General features: G+C 40.6%; 1 protein-coding gene and 1 long non-coding RNA gene across 7 annotated transcripts in view; one reads left to right on the forward strand and one right to left on the reverse strand.

Annotated features, from left to right (window-relative positions):
* The window catches only part of KCNC1 (potassium voltage-gated channel subfamily C member 1), a 126,865-nt gene that overhangs the window by 22,336 nt on the left and 80,766 nt on the right, over nt 1-23,763 (reverse strand). For 5 of the 6 annotated variants that reach the window (XR_005820027.1, XR_005820028.1, XR_005820026.1 and 2 more), the window contains exons 2-3: nt 14,926-15,859; nt 164-352 (exon numbers count right to left, since the gene is read on the reverse strand). Coding sequence is in view for 3 of the 6 variants with exons in the window: in XM_040557397.1 (XP_040413331.1) it covers nt 164-352; nt 14,926-15,859 (1,123 nt within the window). In the remaining 3 variants the exon portion in view is untranslated. The remainder of the gene's footprint in view (nt 1-163; nt 353-14,925; nt 15,860-23,763) is intronic. The other variant, XM_040557399.1, reaches the window with a different exon arrangement.
* LOC121070363 lies at nt 323-20,164 on the forward strand. The gene is made up of 4 exons (XR_005820029.1): nt 323-9,772; nt 15,928-16,050; nt 16,534-16,653; nt 20,091-20,164. It is a non-coding gene; the product is annotated as an uncharacterized LOC121070363 (long non-coding RNA).

A 23,763-nucleotide genomic window follows, 5' to 3' on the forward strand; every position in this document is an offset into this window, starting at 1 on the left:
TGAAAGAAATAGGTTAGAAACTCCAAATGCAGACATCAGGTGGTGGTTTCCAGCCCAAACGTGCATCTCTACAGCAAGCGCACTATTGCGTGCTACAGCTGACTTTCTCTTATTTGTTGTAAACGGTTGCTAACTACAGGTTACAGGACCCCCAGCTACATACCCTTTCTTATTCCTCCATCAGGCGGGCAGGGATATTCCCCGGTTGATAAGAGGAAGCAGGGTCCATATCTCTCCCGAGTGCCAGAGCGGGTAAAGGGCAGGCCCTCATCAGGCGTAATAGCCTGGTCTATGTGGGGACAGTCTTCGTTTGCCAGCGCCGCCTTGGCCACCTCACCATTCAGTTTCGAATCTTCAAACATATAAGCAGAAGGCTATTGAAACACTATGCACTGTTTATTAGTTCCAGCTGCAAATTAAGGGTTCACAGCTAACGAGTTCTATAGCGACACTATAAAAGGTAGCACATCTGTCCTAGACACTGCGTTCGTGTGCACTGCACTAAAATAAAATAAAGTCTGTTAAGTGGAAGAAGAAACAAAACGTGATCATGTTAGGTGTGACAGCAGCCGCCTGTACTTCCGCACAGAGGGGCAGTTTCAGAAACGGGCGTGCATTGGTCCTAGTCCTGCGAGCAGAAGACCCCGGTTAGAAATTGGATCATGTTTTTGCATGACATTGGATGGTGCATGAATGACCTGCTTATCATGAAGCCTACTGTTGCTCGGAGCTTTGGAGAGGCAGTGGACTGTGAGTTGTGTTTTAGTATTTGAGTATATTCTGTTTGTGCTGATTTATACCTTTGTGCAATATTCCCTGAGGGGAAAATTTCTGCTCTTGCCCTCCTTGAATTTACCCAGGGTGTTTTATATTGTTTCCAGTATCAGTCATGCAGAATGGCTGTACACATTTCAGACACACAGAGTACGTTATGTATGGAAATAAGACAGCAGAATGTGGATTTAAAAAAACAAAAACAAAAAACAATCAATTTTCTGGTGTTCTCTTCTGAAACTCGCACAGTATTTGCAATGCCAGCACAGGACACTACATATATAAAACATTACAGCAGGCCTTGAATTTGGAAAATAGATGGAGTAAAATTTACCCTTGGTTGTAAATAGTAAAAATAGGTTGTCAGATTTGCCCATTTTGCTCCACACATTCCCATGAGGATAGACTGAAAATAGCCTGTTTTCTCTGTGTGACTTGCTTGAAGTTTAAAAAAACAACTTAAAGTGCTACTTAGTGTAGGATTTATTTTAGGGTTTTAAAGTGCAAATTAGTATATTGAGAATATACTCGAAATATGGCACAGCTCAATATGAGTGTTTTGGTTGAAGGGAGGAAAAAAACAGTCAAAATGTGCTTTCTGGAGTTTCACAAATGCTGAGACACATTAACTGTAGGCAGCATCCTACACCTCGGTTGCACAATGCTTATTACCTAGACACTGTAAGGCAATGGGTGGTCCTGCAAGTAAGTCTTTAAGGAAAGACAAAGTCAATGGATAAAGTTAATTTCAGTGCTTCTTCTAGATTTATATACTATTTTGTTCTGAATGCTACATGATACTGATTATATTTGTTGCTTTGCATGCATGCACACACACGAAGATGTATATGACACATACTACACATCTATCTATGCACTGGTAATTGCATACTCTGTCTTTATTTGTATTTAGTTATCACTGGTTTGTCACTACCAAAACAGTCTTTTTTGCAAATCTAACCTCTGCCTCCTTTCTTCTCTGTGTAGAATTAGCCAATTATTTCCCCAGAGGGAGAGGTAGTAACATTTTGTTTTGTGAGCAATGAAATAAACAGGTCTCTCAATACATTTAAAACACTAAAAAAAAAAAAAAAAAAAAAAACTATGGGTGCATTTTAATGTTTGTAGAGGCTAATTTCAATACGGTACTAAAATTTTAAGGTTGCAGTGAATTGCAATTGCTTTCTGTTTGTAATAGTGCAATTCAAAACCACTCTTGGCACAAAACCCTGGCACGGCTGCCATGGAAACCACGACATTGCAGGTACTGAGCTGCTGCTTTCAAAACCACGTAGCTGGGTTTGGGGAGAGCTGCTGGCCTTATGGGGATGAGCAAAGAACTGGGCTTCTTCATAAGCCTCTGCTGCTCCAAGCAGATGGCTCTAGTCCTGACGTGGGAGAGGCAGCTGTGTCAGCACGGCTGGGCACTGACAAATCTGAGATTCCCATTGCTACACTTGAGCCTGGGTTTGCAGACTAAACTGAGTGATGGAAGGGGCGCTGGTCTGTTTCTGGAGCTCAAAACGCCTCTGAGCAGGGTGGCTGCAAGTCAGGCTGCTCGCTGATAACAGGCATCAGTCCTTTTGGAAGCAGCTTTCAGGCTCCATTGTGGTCGAATGACAAGAAAGTTGACCTTCTTGGAATTTATTTCTTAAGCTGTGTTACAGATCCCTAGCAACCTGAGCTGCAACTTGTTTGTGCAGCCTCCTCAGGGTTCTTTAACATGGATGAATTTTTCTCTATATCTGTTGTTGAAAATCCCCAACTTTACAATTTTATTTCTATTTGATAGAAAGAGAATTGAGTAGCCGGAGATGTGGACAAATCACTGACTTGTCCCACTAACGTCCCTCGCCTATTCCATGCATGGGCTATGCCCCAGGAATCACATTCTGGATAGCCCCGCTAATCCTCAGTGATGATTTTGCAGAATATTTAGGAAGCAGAGAAATTACCAGCACAGAAGACTGCATCTGTTGCTGGTAGCTGGTAGGTGTTGAGTGGTTGTGTTCCAAACCACTGTCTGCAGCACCTAATTCTGTGAAGGTGAGTTTCAACAATCATATAATATTTAATAAGTATATAGGTTGTTATGGAAATAAAGAAAACATCACTGATATCATCAGTCAACAGTGAGAGTTTTCCATTCTTTTCATTAGCAGATCTACATGCTGAACAATTTGAGGAATGAGGTCTAAAGATGGAGTGAAATTATATTATTTGGCTGCTTTCTTAAGTTTCCATTTGCGTGTTTGCTCTTTCGAAGATTGACTTTGGCTTTGAGAGAAGTCCAGATAAAGCAAAACTACCGAAACAATTGCTGTCTGGTGACTACCAGCATGGTCATACTAATGACGACTACTTCTAGGCGCTTAAAACTTCTAAGGCTTGACACCAAATTCATAAGAGTCTTTCTGTCCCTGCTAGCAGAATCTGAACTAGGCTTGTATAGCATTTTTCTTCAGATTGTACACTGTTTCATGAAGAATAGCTGATGTTATCATCCCTGTTTTACAGATGGGTAAAACTACCATGTGGTGAAGTAACTAGCCCACTGCTATCTAAGAGGTTATTTACAAAATCTTCTGACCCCCAGCATGGCACCTCATCTCCATAATCATACTATCTGTGAACACCTAGTTAACTGCACAAGTTTTAAGCATTCTCCTGCAGAGTTTTGACTGAGAGGCTGAAAAAAGTGTTCAGCAGATCTCCCAGGTGAGTAGCTCATTTCACAACTACCTCATTTGTGTGGTTTCCACTTGATAGTTTTTTTGTTTGTTTTTGTTTTTAATCTTCCTTCCTGTTTTCTTTGCCTCCATTTGCAGGAAAGTATGATTAAAATGCCTTGGGTGTTCTCAAGCAGACAGTTTAAAATTGGGGGTATTCTGAAAAACAACACTTAAGATAGCTTCTGGATTTTGCATCAGTATACTCTGCTTATTGTGGAAAAGCGCAGTAGAGACTGCATGCTGCACAGCTCTTCTCTTTTGTCATAGCATCAGTTGCAGACTGTCCTAGTGACTTTGCTGGCTTTATTTAACTGGCTACATGATCTGCACCAGGTTCATTGGCATTGTACTAAAGAAAATGGGGCCTTCCCACCCTCAGATCAGAAACACAGCAAATAGTAAACAAAGGTCTGTTTTCTTTGGTCCCATTAGGTCACTGGCAATCTCTTCCAGAAAGAAACAGACTTTCTTCCTCCCAGCCACCCTTGTTCAAGGATTGAAAGAGACAAGGACCAAGGCTGAGCACTTACAACTTCCCTGAGAAGCTGTTTGCCGTCTCACAAAGACTCAGAGGACTTCAAGGGTCTGCACTCCTGCCCCAAGAGAAGGGGTTGACTAGCAGGAAGGAGGTAGGAGCAGTTGAGTGCAAAAACAGGGACAGAACTGAGAAAGGAAGTTGCTTGAAAGATGAAGATCTTTCTACTAGGGAGACCATGTCTAACTACAGTTAAACTCCATACCACCATCCCATGTACAGCTAAAAATGAATCTACAGCTTGTTTAGATCTCAGCTGTGCTCTTATAACCCTGATCCCAAACTTGACATTGCCATTATTACAGTCTGTGGATAGTCCTGCTCCTGATTGTGTGCGTTTTGGTTCTCATTCACAGCTTGAGGGTCTTTGCTTATTTTCAACCCCTGTTACTCTGCATGGCTCCTAACATTCAGTAGCTGCCTGAAGTCTCTCATGAAGAGGGATGTCCTTGAGGTCCCTCACGGCAGAAACCTTTAACGCACCTGGAACCCTGCTGGAAGTAATGGTATGTTGTCCATTTAATAAGTTAATTACTCTCTTGTTTTTCACTCTCCTCTCAGTTTTCTCATGATATAAAAGGGCTGTTAATGTGGCAAACATTAGCCATGTCATGCTGTGCTGGCAATGGCAAACTTTCTTGGCAGGATGGTTTTCTCTGTCCCTAAGGCTACTGATAGAATGATACAGGAACAGAGGTGGCATGGCCAAGATGAGGGTGGAGAGCTGCTGTGCTCTGGCTTTTCTCAGCTACAAGACATTTAGCTGGAAGTGCAAAGTGAAGTAGTTGCAGGGCTGCTATAGTTGCTGGTGGAGGACAGACAATTTCCCATCTGTCTTTATTCTAGAGAAAATGCAAAAATTTTGCATTGCTTTTTGCAGCATTGCTTTTGTCTGATACTTCTAGTGCTGAGCAAATGATTATGATGAAGATAAGGGTATGAATCCAAGTGTCTAAAGACATTTCCTCTGATCTGTGGAGGTTAAGAGCTGCTCAGCATCTGAAAGTCCCCATTGACTTTATATACCTCCATTTCTCTCTGAGATGTTGTGTAGAAAGTTGGTATTTACAGTTCAATTCCCTATTCTCTCGAGTCTCCTTAATTCAAATTTCACACCAGTTATATCAAGTTGTGTTTCTTATGGTTGCCTGGATAGTGTTTACTGGCCATTAGTATTCATTGGCCACTCATCAATTGCATCAGTATAAATCTTTTTTATTTTTATACTAGACTTCATCTAAACTCTGCTGTGCTTCTTCACTTTTTAAAGGAGGCTTAGGACATAATAGCTAATTGGGAAGAAAAGAAACTGCAGACTGAGAAAAATAAGCTTTTTCTTGAATTAGTACATGGCTATAGTGATTTCTGAGTTAGCGTAGAATTTACTAGCAATTAAGAAGAAGTTTAGAAGCAGTAAACTTCATGTTCTCCCTCTAGAAAATGATCAGAGATGTCTATCAGCTATTTTGTACCATTCTTTCAAAGTATTGTTGGGTAAATGTGGGAGATTGTAACAAAATACCTTGGTCAGGACCTGATTCAGCAAAATAACAATTAAGCTTGTGTGCCAGACCATCTTTGGCTACAGAAATCAATTTTTATGGGCTCCAGAGCTTCATGCAGGATTAAGAAGCATGGATCCCATGGGTAGGGGCTCACTTTTGTTGTTGTTAAAGCAGGTCCTTAGAGTGAAAGGGATATAACTTCATTAAATTATAAAAAGAATTATGGAGCAGATGTATTAAACCACAGACAAAGGATGATGAAATGATGGCTTGGACAGTATGGAAGGAAGTATAGCATAAAGAACAGCATAGGCAATATGGATTTAAGCCTCTGAAAATGAGTAATGATTCATCAATATGGGCATCACTGGTTTTCAAAATGGCAGTGAAAAAAAATCCTAAATTGGTATGCTTGGGAATTTTTCTGCTGGAGAGTAATAAAGAATTATTTTTTTTCCATGCAGACTATCTGGAAAAAAAAAAAAAGTAATTTAACTAAGTAGTTCTATTGTAATACCGAGTACTTACTCTTTGCATTAATACCTTGCATCAGGTTTTGTGTCACAACCTCAATGAAGTTACCTATAGTCTGTGACATTCCTTGTTCTTTTGCATTAAATAACTGTATTGTAATCTCCTCGGCTGCCCAACATGGAGCTCAGGTTGATGGAATTGGAGAAAAACTTCACAGAATAAAAAGTGACAGTCTGTAACATACACAAGTTGCAAGCAACGTACAGTAATAACAAATAAATGTTAACAAACAGAGTGAAAGAGAGAAAGAGAAAAAGAGAGAGAAAATGTGAAGAACATGTAAAAGAATTAACAGATTCCTATATAACAACTCAGTTTTAGTTATCCCAATATTCTAAGGCCATTAAAATAATAATTTAAAAAATGTTGTTAGATCTAGGTATCTTTATTAAAATTTCCTGATGTTTATATTACTGCATATTTTGAAAGTTGCTATGAAGGTCTTCTGAGTAGATTTCACACTGATGGATTTTTTGCTGGCGCAAATGAGAGCAGAATTCAGTATGCTACATGAATATGCAGAGGCCTTCCAACCCAACCTACCTCTTTCAACATTTACTCACCACCGTGTTGACCTGGGTTCCTCCAGGAAGCCGTGTCCCCCAGTAAAGGCACTCCAGTGACGGTGGTGACCGCCTCTCCCAGAACTAACTGGCCAACATAGTAACATCACTCCCAGAGAATATCACCTTTGAGAGGCACTACTTCTTGAAGTGAGGTGACAGTATGTTGGCTGCCTACCTACTGGTACCTCTAGAGGAAATACAGGAGCTCTAATTAAGTTGATCCAGTATATTATCACCTCTACAGGTATTACTGAATACGTGTTTAGTGCAGTGCTGAGAACTGTTGCTCCTGGAAGTGCTACATTGCAAAGAGAGCTGGAAGATCCCTCCTAGTTTTATCCTGATGCTTCTGGGGTTTCACTTATACTCATCCTGGCCTTCTGAGATCCCACTAACATCAGATTCTGTAGAGCGTGGTGGGTCCTTGACAGGTCAGGTAGAGGTTGCAGGAAAATGCAGTTGGGTGAGTCATGCTACAGTCTTACGTTACCGCTCTGACTGAGGAACACAGTATGATGATCTGTACAGTATGGAAGGTGTCTGAGACATGGAGCATGGATGAATACAAAGAACAATGACAGTGGGAATGGTGAATTGCTTCTTATTTCGGCTTTGTGCTTATAAACAGACAAGCAAATAGGCAAAGTTTGGAGAAAATATCCATCAAGTACAGAGTAAGAGGGATATAAGCTAGTGGGCTGGGCACAGAGCTTTCACCTCATACCCTAGACCCTTTTTGCCCTGGCCTTTTGTAGTAATGGGTAAATCATCCCATTTATCTAGTGCTATTGCAGTAAAGGTGACTTTTGTTGTATCTGTCCTACAAGCGTCATTCATACTTAATCCAGCAGAAGGGAGAGATGCCAAGAGTACCTCTTTGATATCCCAGGAATTCACTCTGCAGTGGATGGCATGGGAGCTATAGTGGCAGGCACATGGTGTGAAAGGATGCTTGAGAAAGATGGTTTACCTTATTTAAAGATACCTAGTTCTGGAGGATTGGCAGAGGGTGATCTGACTTGGCTGGAGTGTCTCTATCTGTTTACCTATCTCTAAAAGTGTCTCGTGCTCATTAAGTTAAGGCATGAAAAGTCCTAAGATTTATTAGTTCTGCGATTATTTTTCAGCTAAGTGTAGCCCTGCCCCTTCATATAGTTGTCCACAGGGGACTGTGTAAGGTGATTTTTTTTTTTTTTTTTTTTGGTGTCTTACATAGTGCCAGAGAAAAGCATCTAAGTGTCTGCTTTGGGGACTGACAGCAAAAGAAGAACAGTTTTGAAGGAAATCCCCCAGACTTCTCTGCTGACAGGACAGAAGCCAGTCCAGACATGCAAGGAGCTCTTTTTACTTCTATTCTTCCATTAAATACCTTACCATACTGCTGCACTGCTCTGGGGCTTTGTTCAAACCTTCCTCACTAGGGACTAGGCTGTGGCTACTGCTCACTGCCATTTAAGTAACTGGATGGCAAAACTCTTCAGCCATCGTAGACCTGGAATGGATGTGGACCAAAAAGAAGGTAACCCTTTGTGCTTGAATTCATTGCTTTTCCTTTTTGCTTTCAGTTGACTTGGTATAGAGAATTTTATTCTTACTCAAATCATAATGTAAGCAAGCACTCTAGTGTAAGTGACACCCACTGATTGTATCTCTACAGGAAATGACAGATGAATAATTGTACAACAAAAAATTACATTGTATAGCTATGAGATTGCAGAAATGCCACACAAGGGGCAAGGAATAGATCCGAATTGCTTCCACCTAAATATAGGCACTTAACTGAGGATCTTAAGTCAGAGCTGCAGTCACCTGAGATAAGTTATCGAGAAAGCCACCTCTGGTGCGCAATTCAGGTCATAAATCAGTGAATTACTCTCTTAGACTGCCTAACTCTTCTTTCAACATAAGGGGAACTTCAGGCAAATGTATTTTAAGTTGAATGAGAAGAACTGAGCGTTATTCCTATTATTTTGAGCTGTTACAATTTCTGCATTAGACCCAGAGGACCCAGCCTCCATCTTCAGTGATGTTAAGATGCAATCATTACCTCATTTGCTATTTGGAGAGACGGATTATGGAGTTTTAAAAGCTAGGAAAGCTAAGTACCAGGAGGAAAGAAAAAACATCTCCCTGTTACCTTATCCTCTGCCTTTTAAATATACTTAAATATATCAAATGCATACAAACATCAAAGCTGTCTGAGCTGAAAAAGACCGGGACTCTTTTCAGTTACATTGTTGTCTGCTCTTGGTCTTACAGAGAGGGTCAAAAGCTTTATGACACTAAAATTAGTAGAGTCATATTACTTTTTTTTTCTTTAATGTTCAAAGGCATTTGGTCAGAGAATTCTCTTCCCTGTGAATTGAAGAACCACCACAGTGACTGCCTACCCATGGCTTTAACAACGGTTTGCTATCTGCAAAAGAAAACCACTGAAGTTCACAGTCTACGGCTATATGTTAGGCAGCATAATGGGCCTGTGAGAAGAACTGCCAAGAGTCCCCAGCTCCCACTGAGCATTGGCACTGGAATTACAGTGCTCAGCACACTTCTGACGTTAGAACCAATGTGTTCCACAAGAAATACAGGTTATTTAGGTTACAGTAACAGAAGGGATGAAAAATGAAGCCCTGAGAAAAGAGCAGTGCCTTCGGAAAGCATAACTGATAAAGTAAAAACAGGTAATTCCACAATATTTCTTTAAAGGGAGATCAGCTCTATCTCAGTAAATTGCATTGATATGGTAAGTTCCTAATGTCACGCTGGAGTCATTATAACAATGTAGTTCCCCTCTGTCAGGGATAGGATGGCTTTAACTATTCAGACACTGGGGTAGTTGTGGAGTGGCTTCTGGACAATTGTTTTCTGGGCAGGCAAGTAAAATAACCACGAAAGTTTTTCTGAAGCTAAAGATTGTATTAGTAAGGACAGATATTTTCCTTCTCTTAGGCTCCTGAATTTAATAATATTTTTTCCAAATTTTTCAGATATGCAATGAATAGAGTATTTTGCTGTCAATACACTGTGAAAAAGTTACCCAACATGTCTGCATGATACACTTGTATGAAGATACAGTATCCATGGGGTATAGCTGAAGTGAAGCTGCATGCAGAGTGGACCAGAGAGGTGAGAAATTCTTACTTTGGCCATATTAAAATCAACATAAATGTCGTGTGTGCAGGTGTTGGAAGTGTATGTACAGAAACAATCAAAGGTTGGGATAGGCTTCTTAACAAAACCAAAATAATCCTCATCTGTACTTCTGTGTTATGGATGCATTCTTAAGACCATTGCTCTATTACACCAGAGAGTGCTGTAGACATCAAATGAAGTTATAATTCTGTTCATGTTCTAAATATCTTTTGCAGTGTCAGAATATAACTTTCACTTCTTCATCTATGGCACCTTTAATATGTAACCATGCAGTGAACTTCATATAAGTGCACAGCTCACAGAAGAGAGGGCCTAAAGAGCTGAGTAACATTTCCGTAACAAAACTTTCACAATTTGTTCTGCATGTTTTCAGGTTTTCTTACAAACTTGTGCCTTAATGTATTTCACTGCATGTACTGAGATAAATTACCTGTAGGATAATGTGTGGTTTGGCGCAGAAATCAGATAAGTTTGAGTGTTTGAGACTGACTTTTTTCGTTTTGCTTCGAATTTGAAGCAAATTTTGCTTGCTTTGTGCTTTTTTTTCTTTCTTTCTGTTTACTTCAGTTATGATACTGACTGATAGGAGTACTCTGAAGCCTTTAGATAAAAGACACTGCAGCACAGTGGACTATGGTTATGACCAGTGCTCAGTTGTGTTTAACTCATGGCTTTGCCACAGATCTTTCAAGTGATGTTGCAGAATTAAATAAAGCCTTGAGTCAAATGAAAATAATGGAATCATACAATATCCTGAGTTGGAAGGGATCCACAAGGATCATAGAGTCCAACTCCTGGCTCCACACAGGACCACCCAAAAATCAGACCATATGTCTGAGGGTGTTGTCCAAATGCTTCTTGAGCTCTGGCAGGCTCAGTGCTGTGACCACTGCCCTGGGAAGCCTGTCCCAGTGCCCAACCGCTCTCTCAGTGAAGAACCTTTCCCTAACACCCAGCCTGACCCTCCCCTGTCCCAGCTCCATGCCGTTCCCTCGGGTCCTGTCGCTGTTACAAAGAGCAGAGCTCAGCGCCTGCCCCTCCGCTCCCCTTGTGAGGGAGCTGTAGGTCGCCATGAGGCCTCCCCTCAGCCTCCTCTGCTCAGAGCTGAACACACCAAGGGACCTCAGCCGCTCCTCATACGTCTTGCCCTGTAGACCCTTCACCATCTTTGTTGCCCTCCTTTGGACACTCTCTAATAGCTTCATATGCTTAAACAAAAAATGGAGGTTATTTCCATTTTCTCTTTGCTCTCTACTTAGGCTGTTGGGTATTTGGATGTAAAATAGTGTTTTTTCCAGATCTGACAACTGCAAAATGAAGCCTTGATCTTGAATGGGGCATGTACGCAATACTGCAACATAACAAAGTTAGTAGTTTGACATGGCAATGCTAGAACTTGGTGTGTATATTTTAAACGAGGAGACACCTATAGTGTCCTCTACAGCTCCTGGGTCAAGGAGCTTTTGTCAAATGGGTCAGATGAGATCTGCTCCTTTGTATCATCAAAGGCCCAGTTCCTCTAGGCACTATATAAACAGTATCTTGAGAGTTTATGGTCATCAGAAATTGTCTTGAAGAAGAATTTTTGGTCTCCGAGGGGAAATCTTTGCTTTCTTAATGCTGCTGCTGCTGAAGGCCTGCCTACAGCAGTAGCTTTGCCATCCTCTGCAATGCCTTTCCTCCTCTTCTGCTGCTCTCCCACCCACCCACCGGGGGAACAGGTGGGATGGAGAGCAGGAAGAGTTGATGCAGAGAAGGGAGGGCATGGTAGAGCTGAACTCTGGCATTCTTTATCAAATTAAAACCAAGAGCTGTTACTTAAAATACCCTCCTGCCAGATACAGATTAACATAGGACTGGATGCTGAGAGTGTTGGGGCCAACTTAACAATTCGATTCAAACCTACCAGAATTTCAATTCAAAACTTCTTTGCTTTGCCTGCAAATGACCATAGCATCATTGGCAACAGCTGTGCAGCCTGCAGGCAAAGTTCTTCTGTTTGCATGTCTGTGCCAAGAAAGTGCTCCTTAGCCTGAGAGGAGGTGCTGGGATGTGGCTGTGCAGAGCTCTCTGTAGAGCCCGCTTGACTGTGTGGGTATGGACCGAGATCAGCTGGGAACTGCTGACCCAGTGTGTAAGGGGACACTTTGCTGTAGAGAGATAATCATATGTGGAACTATTTCATACTCCTCACAGTTTTGTGAAGTATTTAATCATTCCACCACACATAATATATGGAATTATTAACTTCATGTGATGTCCCTTTCTCCTGAGCAACTATATAGGCTTTTTTTTTTTTAAAGAATATATTAGATACACATCATATGGCTATATATCTCCTAGATACCGCCACACTGAAGCTTTGCAACTACAAATTACAAGAAATATCTTGAACAACTTGGACATAATTTTAGAAACATTAGATCTGATGGACACTGAGTTCCTAGTATGATGTTAACTGGTTGTCTACAGTTAGGTGGGGTTAACTAATGTAAATATTTCACTGTATGGGGAACATTCACAACTTGTAAGTCTTTGTTTTTATATAATGTGCAGGTTATAGTTTCAGGAACAAGTCAGTGCATATGAGTGCTTTATATTACATAAAGTGAACCTCAACATACAAGGCAATGCAGATCTTGTTTTAACAGTCCAGTTCTGATCTTACTATTTTTCACTTTTCTCTTGCACGCGTATAGATCTTTCTCCTTGTGAGGGAGCTGAGAGATGCAGGCAACAATTTTTGCTGCTAGTGGTGCATAATAATTATCAGAAACAGGTCTCCAGCAACAGTGTTACTGAGTCCATTTTGTTAGCTGAAGTATAAGTGTGCTTTGTTACTTCTCAAAATATATATGCTTGTATACGTATATAAAAATATCCTCTTCTAATTAATTATTGCAGAAATAGGTTAAGTTGCTGTTACTGTCAATACTTCATGGATATTGTGGTAACAGCTGATTTTAGAGCACTGATGGTGGCAAAACAGTTCCACATTGAACCAAAATTACACGTATTCTCAGGATACCAGTGTGGATTTGCATTGAACTCGTAGAATTCTTAGTCCTCTAGTTCCCAGAGAGGACCAGGGTATGTAATGGAAGGAACTTTACAAAGCAAAGGATTTCTGAGATGAAAGTCACTTTGTAGCTGACTGCTAAAGTACTCAAAAGTCAGGTGTCTCATACACTTTACAATTGGGTAGCTGGCATGGTAAGAAACACACCATATTGTTAGTGCCCTCTTTCCCTCTTGATATGTGATGCCCCAAAGGCATCTACTTATGAGAAGGTTTGCTGCTTGGACATGAGTTGTGATAAGCATTTGCAACCTGAGGGGAATGGATGATAAAACCATACGCTTATGCACCAAAGATACAATAGGAAAGAGACAGTCTATCAGTCACGTGAATTGTGATTGGCCTGTTGCAATGGAGCAGTATTTAACAAGAAAATGAAAGCTCTTTACCTTCTGAATGAATTTTACACAGTTGCACAAAAGGGAAAAGAAAAAAAAGGAAAGAAGAGAAGAGAGAAAAGAAAAGTTCCCACCAGCTCTTCCCCTCCAAAATTAGCACTGGCATAGGTGAAGTCACACACAAAGGAAAGTCTCACTTTCTTTGTGCCTCTCACAATGACATCAACATGCATGGCTATGAGATGACAAGAAAATACCTCACTCAGGATGAATAACAAATTAGAATTTTCTTTAAAGTAAAAAAAATGATAACACAAGACCATCATAGGTATACGCTAGCTCCTTCAAAGCATCTCTTGTTGTCTAGATGTCAGTTAAAATCACTTGATTGGTGATCTGTTTTATCTAATACGACACAGGAATATTCTGAAATAGGCTGAAGAATGTCTACTATGCAACTTCATTGGAACGTCTGCCAGAAATGCAGTTGGCTTTGTTTTCAACATGGTTATCTACTTTGAAATTACTCCATAGAATAAATAGTGATATTCCGTGGGTAGAGGTAGATTATGGGGTTGAAATAGTCAAATTGGAGCCCCGTAACTTTATGTGCTATAGGAGGAGTCTCATAAAACTGAGATATTCCCATAATTAACCACTAGCCATGGGATATTATAATATATTCCACGGTGACTAGTATTTTTTCCATTCCCCCCACCCCCCAGTAGAATTAGCATGATTAGTTTTGCTCTGGTTTCACCTATTGCTGACATGAATCAGCATAATTAAAAGTAAGAATACCATATTATGAGGCGATCACTGTTCAGGTCAAACCGGCCAGTATTGACCAGTCCGACCTTTTCCAGTCAGCCTTTGCTGCTAGAGGGTTGAAAGAGCTATAACTCACCAACCCATACTTGCAAAAGGAGCATGGTTTAGAAAATGTAGTTCAAAACTCTTCATAGCTCTAATTGCTAAATTCTAGTGGAATATTATAGAATAATTGATTTGCATGCCATGGAATAAACATCCTTACATCTAGTCTTGTCTCAGAGTGAGTCATTTTATATTAGTGTCAAGAATTTGAGCTGTTGTTCTACTTTGAAATAATCATCAGAAAGAGACGGGATTGTCTCATGAATATGCATGATGGTATAGTTGTCCCTTCGACTTACTAGGCACCTAGTTTCTGTAATGAGATGCACAATATCTGCCATTTAAAACAGATGAAAGGTCCCAATTGGGAACAAATGAGAAAGCATCTGGCTGTTTCAAATTCCAGCCCTGTTTTGTCAGAAAACTCTGTAATTGCTGAGTACTTGGCTCCTACTCTGCTCTATGAAGCATTCAGCTCTCAGGAGCCTCTGAGATGTATTACACAGTCCAGCAAAATAGCTGTAGAACTCTCAAAATTCTTCCACTAGATGTAACAGCTCTTCAAAATATCTTGAGACTTGTATGCCCTTAACCAGGACCAAAGTTTGGGCTCCTAGAGCGTGCTGTCATCCTTAGTTTTGCTGATCAGCCTCCACTGTACCATTTGTCCCTGCAACCTAGACTTCACACATATTATTCACTGTGTGATGGTGGGACTAGAATGGATAAATGTGCTACCCATTGCTCTAAGAAAGCAGTCTGGCTGAATCTTAAATCACTACGCGGGATGGAGGTTAACGGTCAGATGGACATTCCTCTAAGAGGTTTCCTACCTGCTCTGTTAATTTCTAAAATTTCTTCTTGGGCCAGTGGGCAAGTGTCGCTCTGAGTACTGTGGTGTGGAGAGTTTACGACAGATTTACAATAATTGGGGGATCCCAGCTGGGGTGGCCTCGGGATATGCTTCTTTTTTTTCTTTGGTAGCTTCTGCTTAGCCATAGCTAAGGAGTAATACATTCCGAAATTGTTCACAATGACAGGGACAGGCATGGCAATGGTCAGCACGCCAGCGAGAGCACAGAGCGCCCCCACCAGCATGCCTGACCAAGTCTGAGGATACATGTCTCCGTAGCCCAGGGTCGTCATGGTGACAACAGCCCACCAGAAGCCGATGGGGATATTTTTAAAGTGTGTGTGTTCACTGGCACTAGGGTCATTTGGTTTAGCACCTATTCTCTCGGCATAATAGATCATCGTGGCAAAGATTAAGACGCCCAATGCCAAAAATATGATGAGCAGCAAGAATTCGTTTGTGCTGGCACGGAGGGTGTGTCCCAAGACCCGCAACCCAACAAAGTGGCGGGTCAGCTTGAAAATTCGCAGGATTCGCACGAAACGGACTACGCGGAGGAAGCCCAGGACATCCTTAGCAGCTTTGGAAGACAGGCCACTGAGTCCAACCTCTAGATAGAAAGGCAGTATGGCCACAAAGTCAATGATGTTCAAAGAGTTTTTGATAAATTCCACCTTGTTTGGGCAGAAAGTGACTCTCATCAAGAACTCAAATGTAAACCAGACCACACAGACACCTTCGATGTAGGTGAGAAAGGCTTCAGTCTCTGCTTCCCTGTAGTGCCGCACCTGGGTGTCATTCCCGATGAATTCAGTTTCTGTCTTGTTCACAATGGGGTTAAATCTCTCGTGGGTCTCGAGGCAGAAGGTGGTGATGGAGACCAGAATGAAGAAGAGGGAGGCAAATGCCACATACTGCAGAAAGAAAGATACAAGAGAAACGTTAAACAGTAGGTAAAGCACAGGGGCTTTGATTCTTACAGAAGGGAGAGACAAGAGCCGCATTAAAACTGAAGATTACGCCAAGCCTTCTTCCTGTGGGCTTAAGATGCCAAGTCTCACCTGCAAAGACAGTCTGACATTCAAGCTTGGAGGGAGACCAGTATGTAAGTACACGCTTATGACCATTCCTATACAGATAGCACTTCAGCATGAGTGTAAATCTAAGCAAGCATTTGAATCTCCAAGCTCTCTTTGGTATTTAAAGTTAAGGACATACTTAAATTCTTCCTGCTTGAACTGGGTCTTCTGGTACTTTCTGGTCTTTAAGATAGAGCACACCTTCTGGGACATTTGTCACACAGGCGTCTTTCAACAGCATTGTGTCAGTGGTATGGTGGCTGCCTCCTGCTCCCAGCTTAGTGACAGCTGTGGCACTTCAGGTGCTGCTAAATATGAGTGGCAGTCTCAGGGGACTCTACAGCAAGGATCAGAGTCCTGGTTGGCGTCATTAGACTGTCTTACCAAACCCCAGGGACAGGTCAAGGATTAGTCGCATGTCAAACAGTTTTCCTGGAGTAAATAATATGTTCTCAACTGTCTTCTCCAAATCTTTAATTTTTTAATTATTAATTTATTTTTTTTTTTAGGGCAGTCAGTCAGCGAAGAGAAGCAAGAAGTTTTGGATATACCTGTCAGCTAATCCAAAAGGAGACAGATCTACTGGGTTTTACCACACGAGGTTTACTTCGAGAGATTTTCATTGCATTGTAAGACTCATATAGAAACTAAATCAATCTTTTTTAAGGCTGTTGGATTGCAATTTGGTTAATCAAGTTACAGTGAAGATGGTATCAGCCCCCAATGTCAATGAGTGTCTTAGGAGTATTTGCTTTTTCTGCTTCAGTTCCTTCTTTCCTCAGGCTTTCCTCAGGCTAAAGGAGATCTCTTGGTTATATTCCAAGATAATTGAGGGGAACAGTCAGGCCAAAATTCACAATTCTAATAACCATGGTTTGTCTGCTCAGTCCTCCTTTAATAAATCAAGTTGGTTTTGTACATCTAAGAAACCTGCTTCTGTGTTGGAGAAGTGTGGTAATGGTAATAATACCTCTTCCCATTTATCTCCTTACATGTTATCTTCCTGTTTGTCTCTTGTGTGTCTTTGACAAAAGAAGTTATATATGACATTATTTCATTGTCCTCTTGAGCATGATCAACTATATTAATTAAAATATTTAGGTATTTTCATAGCGTCCCATTATTCACAATGTCCCTTTTTCAACAGTGTAGCCAAAGTAGGAATTACAAAGAACGAGTTTCTTTGGATTGTCTGTTGTCAGTAAATGCAGGGCAGTAATCTGAAACAAATTGCTGCCAAAGGACCAGTTAAAAATAACCTCTGCTTCATGCTACCAAAGTTCTCCTGCAATCCAGGAGTTTCTCCTGTCTGCTTTCCTGGGTAGACATGGTGCAAAACTGCACTTGACCTTCCCTATTAGCAAACAGAGTCCATTGAAAGTATTCGTCACAGTTTAAGGTGAACCGTTAAATAGAGAGAGAAACTGGCACAGAACACAATAACAGAATAATTTAGGTTGGAAGGACACTCTGGAGGTCATATGATACAACATTTGGTTCAACTTCAAAGTTGGACCAGGTACCGAAGTTGGACCAGTTTCTACCTTAAAGGAGGCTGTAGCGAGGTGGGGGTTGGTCTGTTCTCCCACGTGCCCGGTGACAGGACGAGGGGGAATGGGCTAAAGTTGCACCAGGGGAGGTTTAGGTTGGATATTAGGAAGAACTTCTTTACTGAAAGGGTTGTTAGGCATTGGAATGGGCTGCCCAGGGAAGTGGTTGAGTCACCATCCTTGGAGGTCTTTAAAAGACGTTTAGATGTAGAGCTTAGTGATATGGTTTAGTGGAGGACTTGGCAGCGTTAGGTCAGAGGTTGGACTAGGTGATCTTGGAGGTCTCTTCCAACCTAAATGATTCTGTGATTCTGTATGCTCAGGGCCTTCCCTGGTCCACACCTGGATATCTCCAAGGTTGAGGCAGCTTGTGCCAGTATTCGGCCAATAAGAAACAAATAAGCTTGGAAGGATATGAAGCAAACAGACTCCTCTGCATTTCAAATCCAACCTTGCTGCCAAAGAGATACGAAGGTTACCCCTTGTCACATATAAAAAAAACTAGTACCTTCCCTTAAATGCTTAAGGCTATCATAGTATCCTTAGGTGATAGGGTACATTAGACCACCTATCCTTAGGTGGTCTAATGTACATGTTAATATGTGCTGAAATCAGTGCTTAATACAAATTGTCTGGAAGACAAACAGACGAGAGGTTAGGAAAATTGAGAGGCAGGACTACCGGTATCTATTTATCTGATTCTTCTGTAAAGCAGGGAATTTTCTCCACGCACAGTTTCTCCATCTGTAAAAGGTTAAAAAAAGTCTTGGTGTTTATGTGCTTTGTGATCCCAGATAAATGTGTACAGGTTCTATATGTTTTTATTTTATTGTTACTGACTTTATTAATTATCAACAGTCTCCCTGAAGAATAAGTTGAAGAGTCTTTTAAAGTGATCAAAGTCAGTTTATGTATATTTTTAATGCTCAGAGAATAATTAAGCAGGGGTTAGTAGCCCAATTGTCTGAGTTAAACAAGAAACAAAAAGCATTTTTCAGCAAGAACTCAGGAAAATGTTTCCAGCAGCCTCAGAGCACGTCTGCTCCATTTTGGCCTGGAGTGGATTTTTACTGTAGAGTCATAGATCCCTGAGAATTGAAGCTGTAGAAGGAAATGCTGACATTTCATTAAGCCAGGTAGAACTCGCAGATAAGAAGCAGATAAGGGAATAAAACCATATTGCATTTTAAGGGGTCTGTGAAAAAGGCCCCTGTATGCTGACTGAAAATGCAGTTCTCCTCTTTAGGTGTATGAATACCTCTCCTGAGTGAGATTTTTGGGCTTAGGACAACCTTCAGGCTGATCTTGCCCAGCAGCTATGTTGAGAAATGATATTTTGCTGTATTGAAGGGAAGAAATAACCAATTCTGTCAGGGTATTTGAATTCTCTGCAGTGGTATATGCTAACAGTGTTACCAGCAGAGAACATCACACCCATAATCTCTCCTGCGGTTAGCCCCTGCGTACGCACCTTGGCTTCAGAAGGGAATTGAGATCTCTTAGTCATTAATTCAGCAGAACAGAGAAGTATCCGCTGAATGAGTGTGAGGCGTTTGCTTCCTTCTATCTGTATTTAACAACATGCAGAGTTCTTTCACAGGTACAGGTGTTTTCTTAAATGCTTTGGAAGTGCGGGTCTGCTTTCAAGGTTTCACAGAACCGTGGCACAACAATGGTATTGACAAGAAAGATCCCAATCAGAATTTGTTATCACTGTCGAATTACTTTCTAATCATAAAACCTTTTTTATTTTGGGTAAGAAAAAAATGGTCTGTAGCCAATACATGTTCTGGTATTGAAAAGACCTTGTTTTTGCTTTAGTAGTAAACTTGCATGCACTGAAAGGAGACAGCAATGGAGAGCAGCCTCTTACTAAAGGTCCTATTACAATTCCCCTGTCCCTTGGCTGATCCAAAGAAGTGCAGAAATGAACAAGAATCAGGCCTGACAGTTCATTCAGTGGCACCCACCTTGGGTGCATTTATCACCTGCAGCTGCTTGGACGCAGACGTTTAGAAGCTTGCTGTAAATGAACGTGTATATCGTAGTATATCATTGGCATAGATTTAAATTGGTGATCCCAAATTTTTATTGCCCTGATTTCTTTTTTCTTCTGAATGTTTTCCTCATTAATTATCTGATATAAGACCTACCAAGCTGTAAACAAAACCAATAGCCATACATTGGTATGGTTTTCTAAGGAGATCAGCATTCATTCATACCAAAGGGCTCAAAAAAGGAACCCTCCCTGGCTCTCTATCAAAAAGGCCAATAAAGATCAGCCACCATGCCTGACATTATAGTTAGTCAAGTCCAGAGGTGAGCAAAGCTGGTGAAATCTAGTGAAGACTTTGGGACTTGTATGTGTTCTAATGTCTTTGAAAATACATCTGTCTCTTTATTTCACTAATAATGGCCTAAACCCTAATCAAACCAGTGGATTGCTCTTGTGATATTTAAAGGTTCTTAGTTTTCCTTCTCCATACGTTTTACAACAGAATCCCTCTTCTTCCTAGGACCTGAATGGGGAGAAAAGTGAGGATTTTATCAAGTGATGCCATGTGTTGTTGAGTTACACAAGAGCAGCTAAAATTTTCCATAATTAAAGAAAATACCTAGGTAATGTGTTCGAAGTGATCAAAACTCTTTTATTTGCTTTGACACGTGTGAATGATTCTTACTTAGCCTAGAGATGGTGCTGCCACTGCTTCTTTCTGGCTTTAATGCCAACAAAGGAGTACCTCAGATTGTCTAAAATTGCAGAAGCCATAAGAGAAGGCAGAGAGGAGATTTTAAAAAGGATGTTTTAATTAAAATATATTTATGTTAAAATGCCTTCATTTTGGAGAGAGAAAAAATTACACTCCTGCATAATCTAGAATTGTGACAGGTATTTTTTTAACAAGTCCATTTGAAAGCAGCTAAAGTGCATCATGCCCATAAGTGGAGAATTTCACCATCTAATTTTATTGCCTCTGATTTTATATATATATATATATTTACTGTGTGTATATATAAGGCGTGCTTCTCCACTACTCTACTCCACTATCTAACCTAGACATTTTTGTCAGTCCAGTGTGAATATGAAGTGCCAATTAATTCAGAATAGTAGTGTTTCACACCAGCGTCACATAGCTGTAAACGGTACAAGATAACAGAATCAGACCTAGCCTCCCATGAATAATGAGTCAGTAAATTTCAATTTAGCATGGAAAGGAAACAGAAGTCCAGTACCTTAAAAACATGAATAAACCTTGCAATACACGAGGATTAGGAGACTAGGCTCATTCAGAAAAAGGTCTGAGGATTAGACCAGACAGTATTAAATATATAGGTGTGACTGCCTACTTCCGAGAATTACTTTTTAAAACCATATTTCATCTTGCATTTCTGAGATAGTTCTGATCTCAGAGATAAGAAACCTTTTTATGTTTTGCTGTAAGCAAGGAAGCCCAGTAACCCACTAGAATGCATTGATACAGTGCTTGGAACTGCCAGATTTCAATGCAGATGGGCAGCAAAGGCTGTTGACTTAAGCATCAGGACAGAAATTGGATGACTGACGCTCTTAGCCTCCGGCACTGACCCATTTTTTTGCCTTCAAGCATGTGTACCTGCATCTTTTGTACCATCCTTTGTCTACTCTACTTTTTTTTTTTTTTTTTTTTTACTGAAATACTAAACTCCTTGGGGCTTGGGGCTGTTTGCGAGTTTATGACTGCCCAATGTCCAGCTCAGTATATGTCTGGAGTAGGGACCTGTGAAGGGAGGCCTTGGCTGAGTCTTTGATATGAGAGACACCACTCTTGGACCATAAGCAGGGAAAGTTGTTGGTGGCAGCAGAAGCAGCACAGCTTCTACTAGTCAAGTTTCAGTAAATTCAGAGGTTGTTTTCTAGGAAATAGGGATCTACACAACATACCATTCATAATTCATCACACATTCAGAGTGAGTTGGTAGAAGCTGCATGCCGCAGACAGGTGCTCTTCTCCTTTGATACTGCTCAGAATCATTTAACAATTGTGACTCAGGCTAGAGGGGAGAAAAGGAACAGATCACACTTAGAGGAGATTTTCCAGCCTCTCCCTTTGCAACTGCTAACAGAAGTATTTTTTTTAAAATGATTCTTTAATTCCTGTCTTCTTGCAGGGAAATTCAGGAAATCCTACCCTTCCCTCAACCATGAAAGGCAGAGGAAGATGGCCTTTTGCTTGAATAATCAGAAAATTTTCTGTAGAAGTGGCACCCTGTCTTTCTACTGGTCTGTTTTGGTGAGTTATGGTTTTAATGAAAAAAATACTTAATTTACTAGATCATAACCATCCTATTCCTCTTGAACCAAAAAAGCACAGGAGATAAGAAGTTGTCGTCTTAGTATGAGCAGAACCTCTGAATGTTAAGTTTGCTTCCTTCCCAGTAGGAGAGCCCAGGGCTTGGCAAGACTGAAAGGAGAGATGAAAACATTCTCCTCATACATCTTTGCCCTCCAAAGGAGAAGTGATGGAGCCATTAGTGCTGCAGTGCCTCCAGAAATATAAGTTATGACTCGAGTGAGGTCCAATATTCTTTTTTTCCTTTTTTTCCACCAAAAAGAAGTCCCAGGTCTAGTAATTTTTCAGTAAGTCCATGAACGCTAAATGCTGTCTATCTTGCAGGAACAAGCTAGTCTCAGAAGCATTTCAGATCACTGCTGGTAACCTATGAGTTTGTTCCTACAAAGCGTCGGTATTTCAGATGTATCCAGACCCCTGTGCTTTTTGCTAGTCCTGCATAAAACCACGTGATTTCCATTCATGAGACCAAGGGCTTTCCAGTATTTACAGTTGTTCATTTGTTCAAGGTTTTTCTCTGAAACGGCTGTTACACCTGCATGAAGCGGACATTTGCCTGTGACTTGAATCACTGAGCTTTGATTGTTTATTTTATTCTGAAAGCTATATTTTAAGCACTCTAAAACTTAGCCCATGTAACACCAAAATGTTTAATAATTGAAACAAATCTTTTTGCCACAGCTCAGCCAAAGTTTGGGTTAAATGAAAGCTGCTTTAAAATACTCAGCTTTATTACAACTTTATTTGTCAAGACTGATTTTCCAGGCTTTCTTAGAGATATGGACCCTGATTCAAACAAATGACTCATTTCAAATGTGCAAGTAATTCTGCTGATTTTTTGAGAGAAATACTGAATCTGTATCACTGATCAAATGACTAAATGTAGGCACAGTAGCTAGCAACCAGCTAATGCTGTGAAAGTGAGCAAAAGCAAGGACTTTGTCAAAAAAACACCTTCGCAACATTTCATTAAGAATCCTAGTGTAAGATGTTTGGAGATTCTTTGAGTGATGACTATGAAATTGAAAGTATTTGCAAGGGGAAAAATCCGGTTCTGCTTTTGTAGGTGTGAAATCAGTATATGAGGGCACAATCAGATGCAACCTCCCAGCTCTTGTCTGTGAAGGGACAGATGACCATATTGGCAGTCCGTATTCTTTCAATGAGTTTCTTTTTTCAATAAGATAAGACAATCAACAGAGAAACTCACTTCAGTGAACATACTGGCTCAGTCACAAGATTGTTCAAATTTGTGCTTCTTAGCTGAGACAAATTGAAGAAGTAAGCTTAGAGCTAAACAAAGTTTGCTCCAGAATCAGATGAAAAGTCCACTGGCAGCTCATGGATGAGATGGTTATGTAATGCCAAAAAATATATGACAGCTTGCAAAAAAATCTTGGAATGCTTAGTGGCACGCAGACGTGAAATAGCATGTTAAAAAAAATATGCAGTCATCTGTGGGGAATATGCTTAAGTTATTCGGTGTTGACGTTGCAATAAATAAATTAGAAGCACCTCTCTCAAATGTTAGTCCTAGCAGGCAGCCACATGCTTTGACAAGGTAGTTACAGAGAGAAGCAAGACTTCATCAGAACTGAAAGTGTGGTATATACAGTATTTGTCTGTGACCGCATGGCCAGCCAGCTGGTCACCAGGCAAAGATTGGAATGCTTAGGCAAGTTTTCCAGTTTCATCTAGGTTAGATTAAATCTTGCAATTTAATAGGAACACCATGCATGATCAGAGCAGAGATGTGAATTTATTTTGCAAGCTTCTTTGCTAGCTCCCTAGTCTGGATAGTGAGAACTGTATGGAGACAGTATGGTGGGAGTTAGAAATGGTTCATATTGCTCAGCAA

The sequence above is a fragment of the Cygnus olor genome, chromosome 5, assembly GCF_009769625.2.
Source record: "Cygnus olor isolate bCygOlo1 chromosome 5, bCygOlo1.pri.v2, whole genome shotgun sequence".
Lineage (NCBI taxonomy): Eukaryota > Metazoa > Chordata > Aves > Anseriformes > Anatidae > Cygnus > Cygnus olor.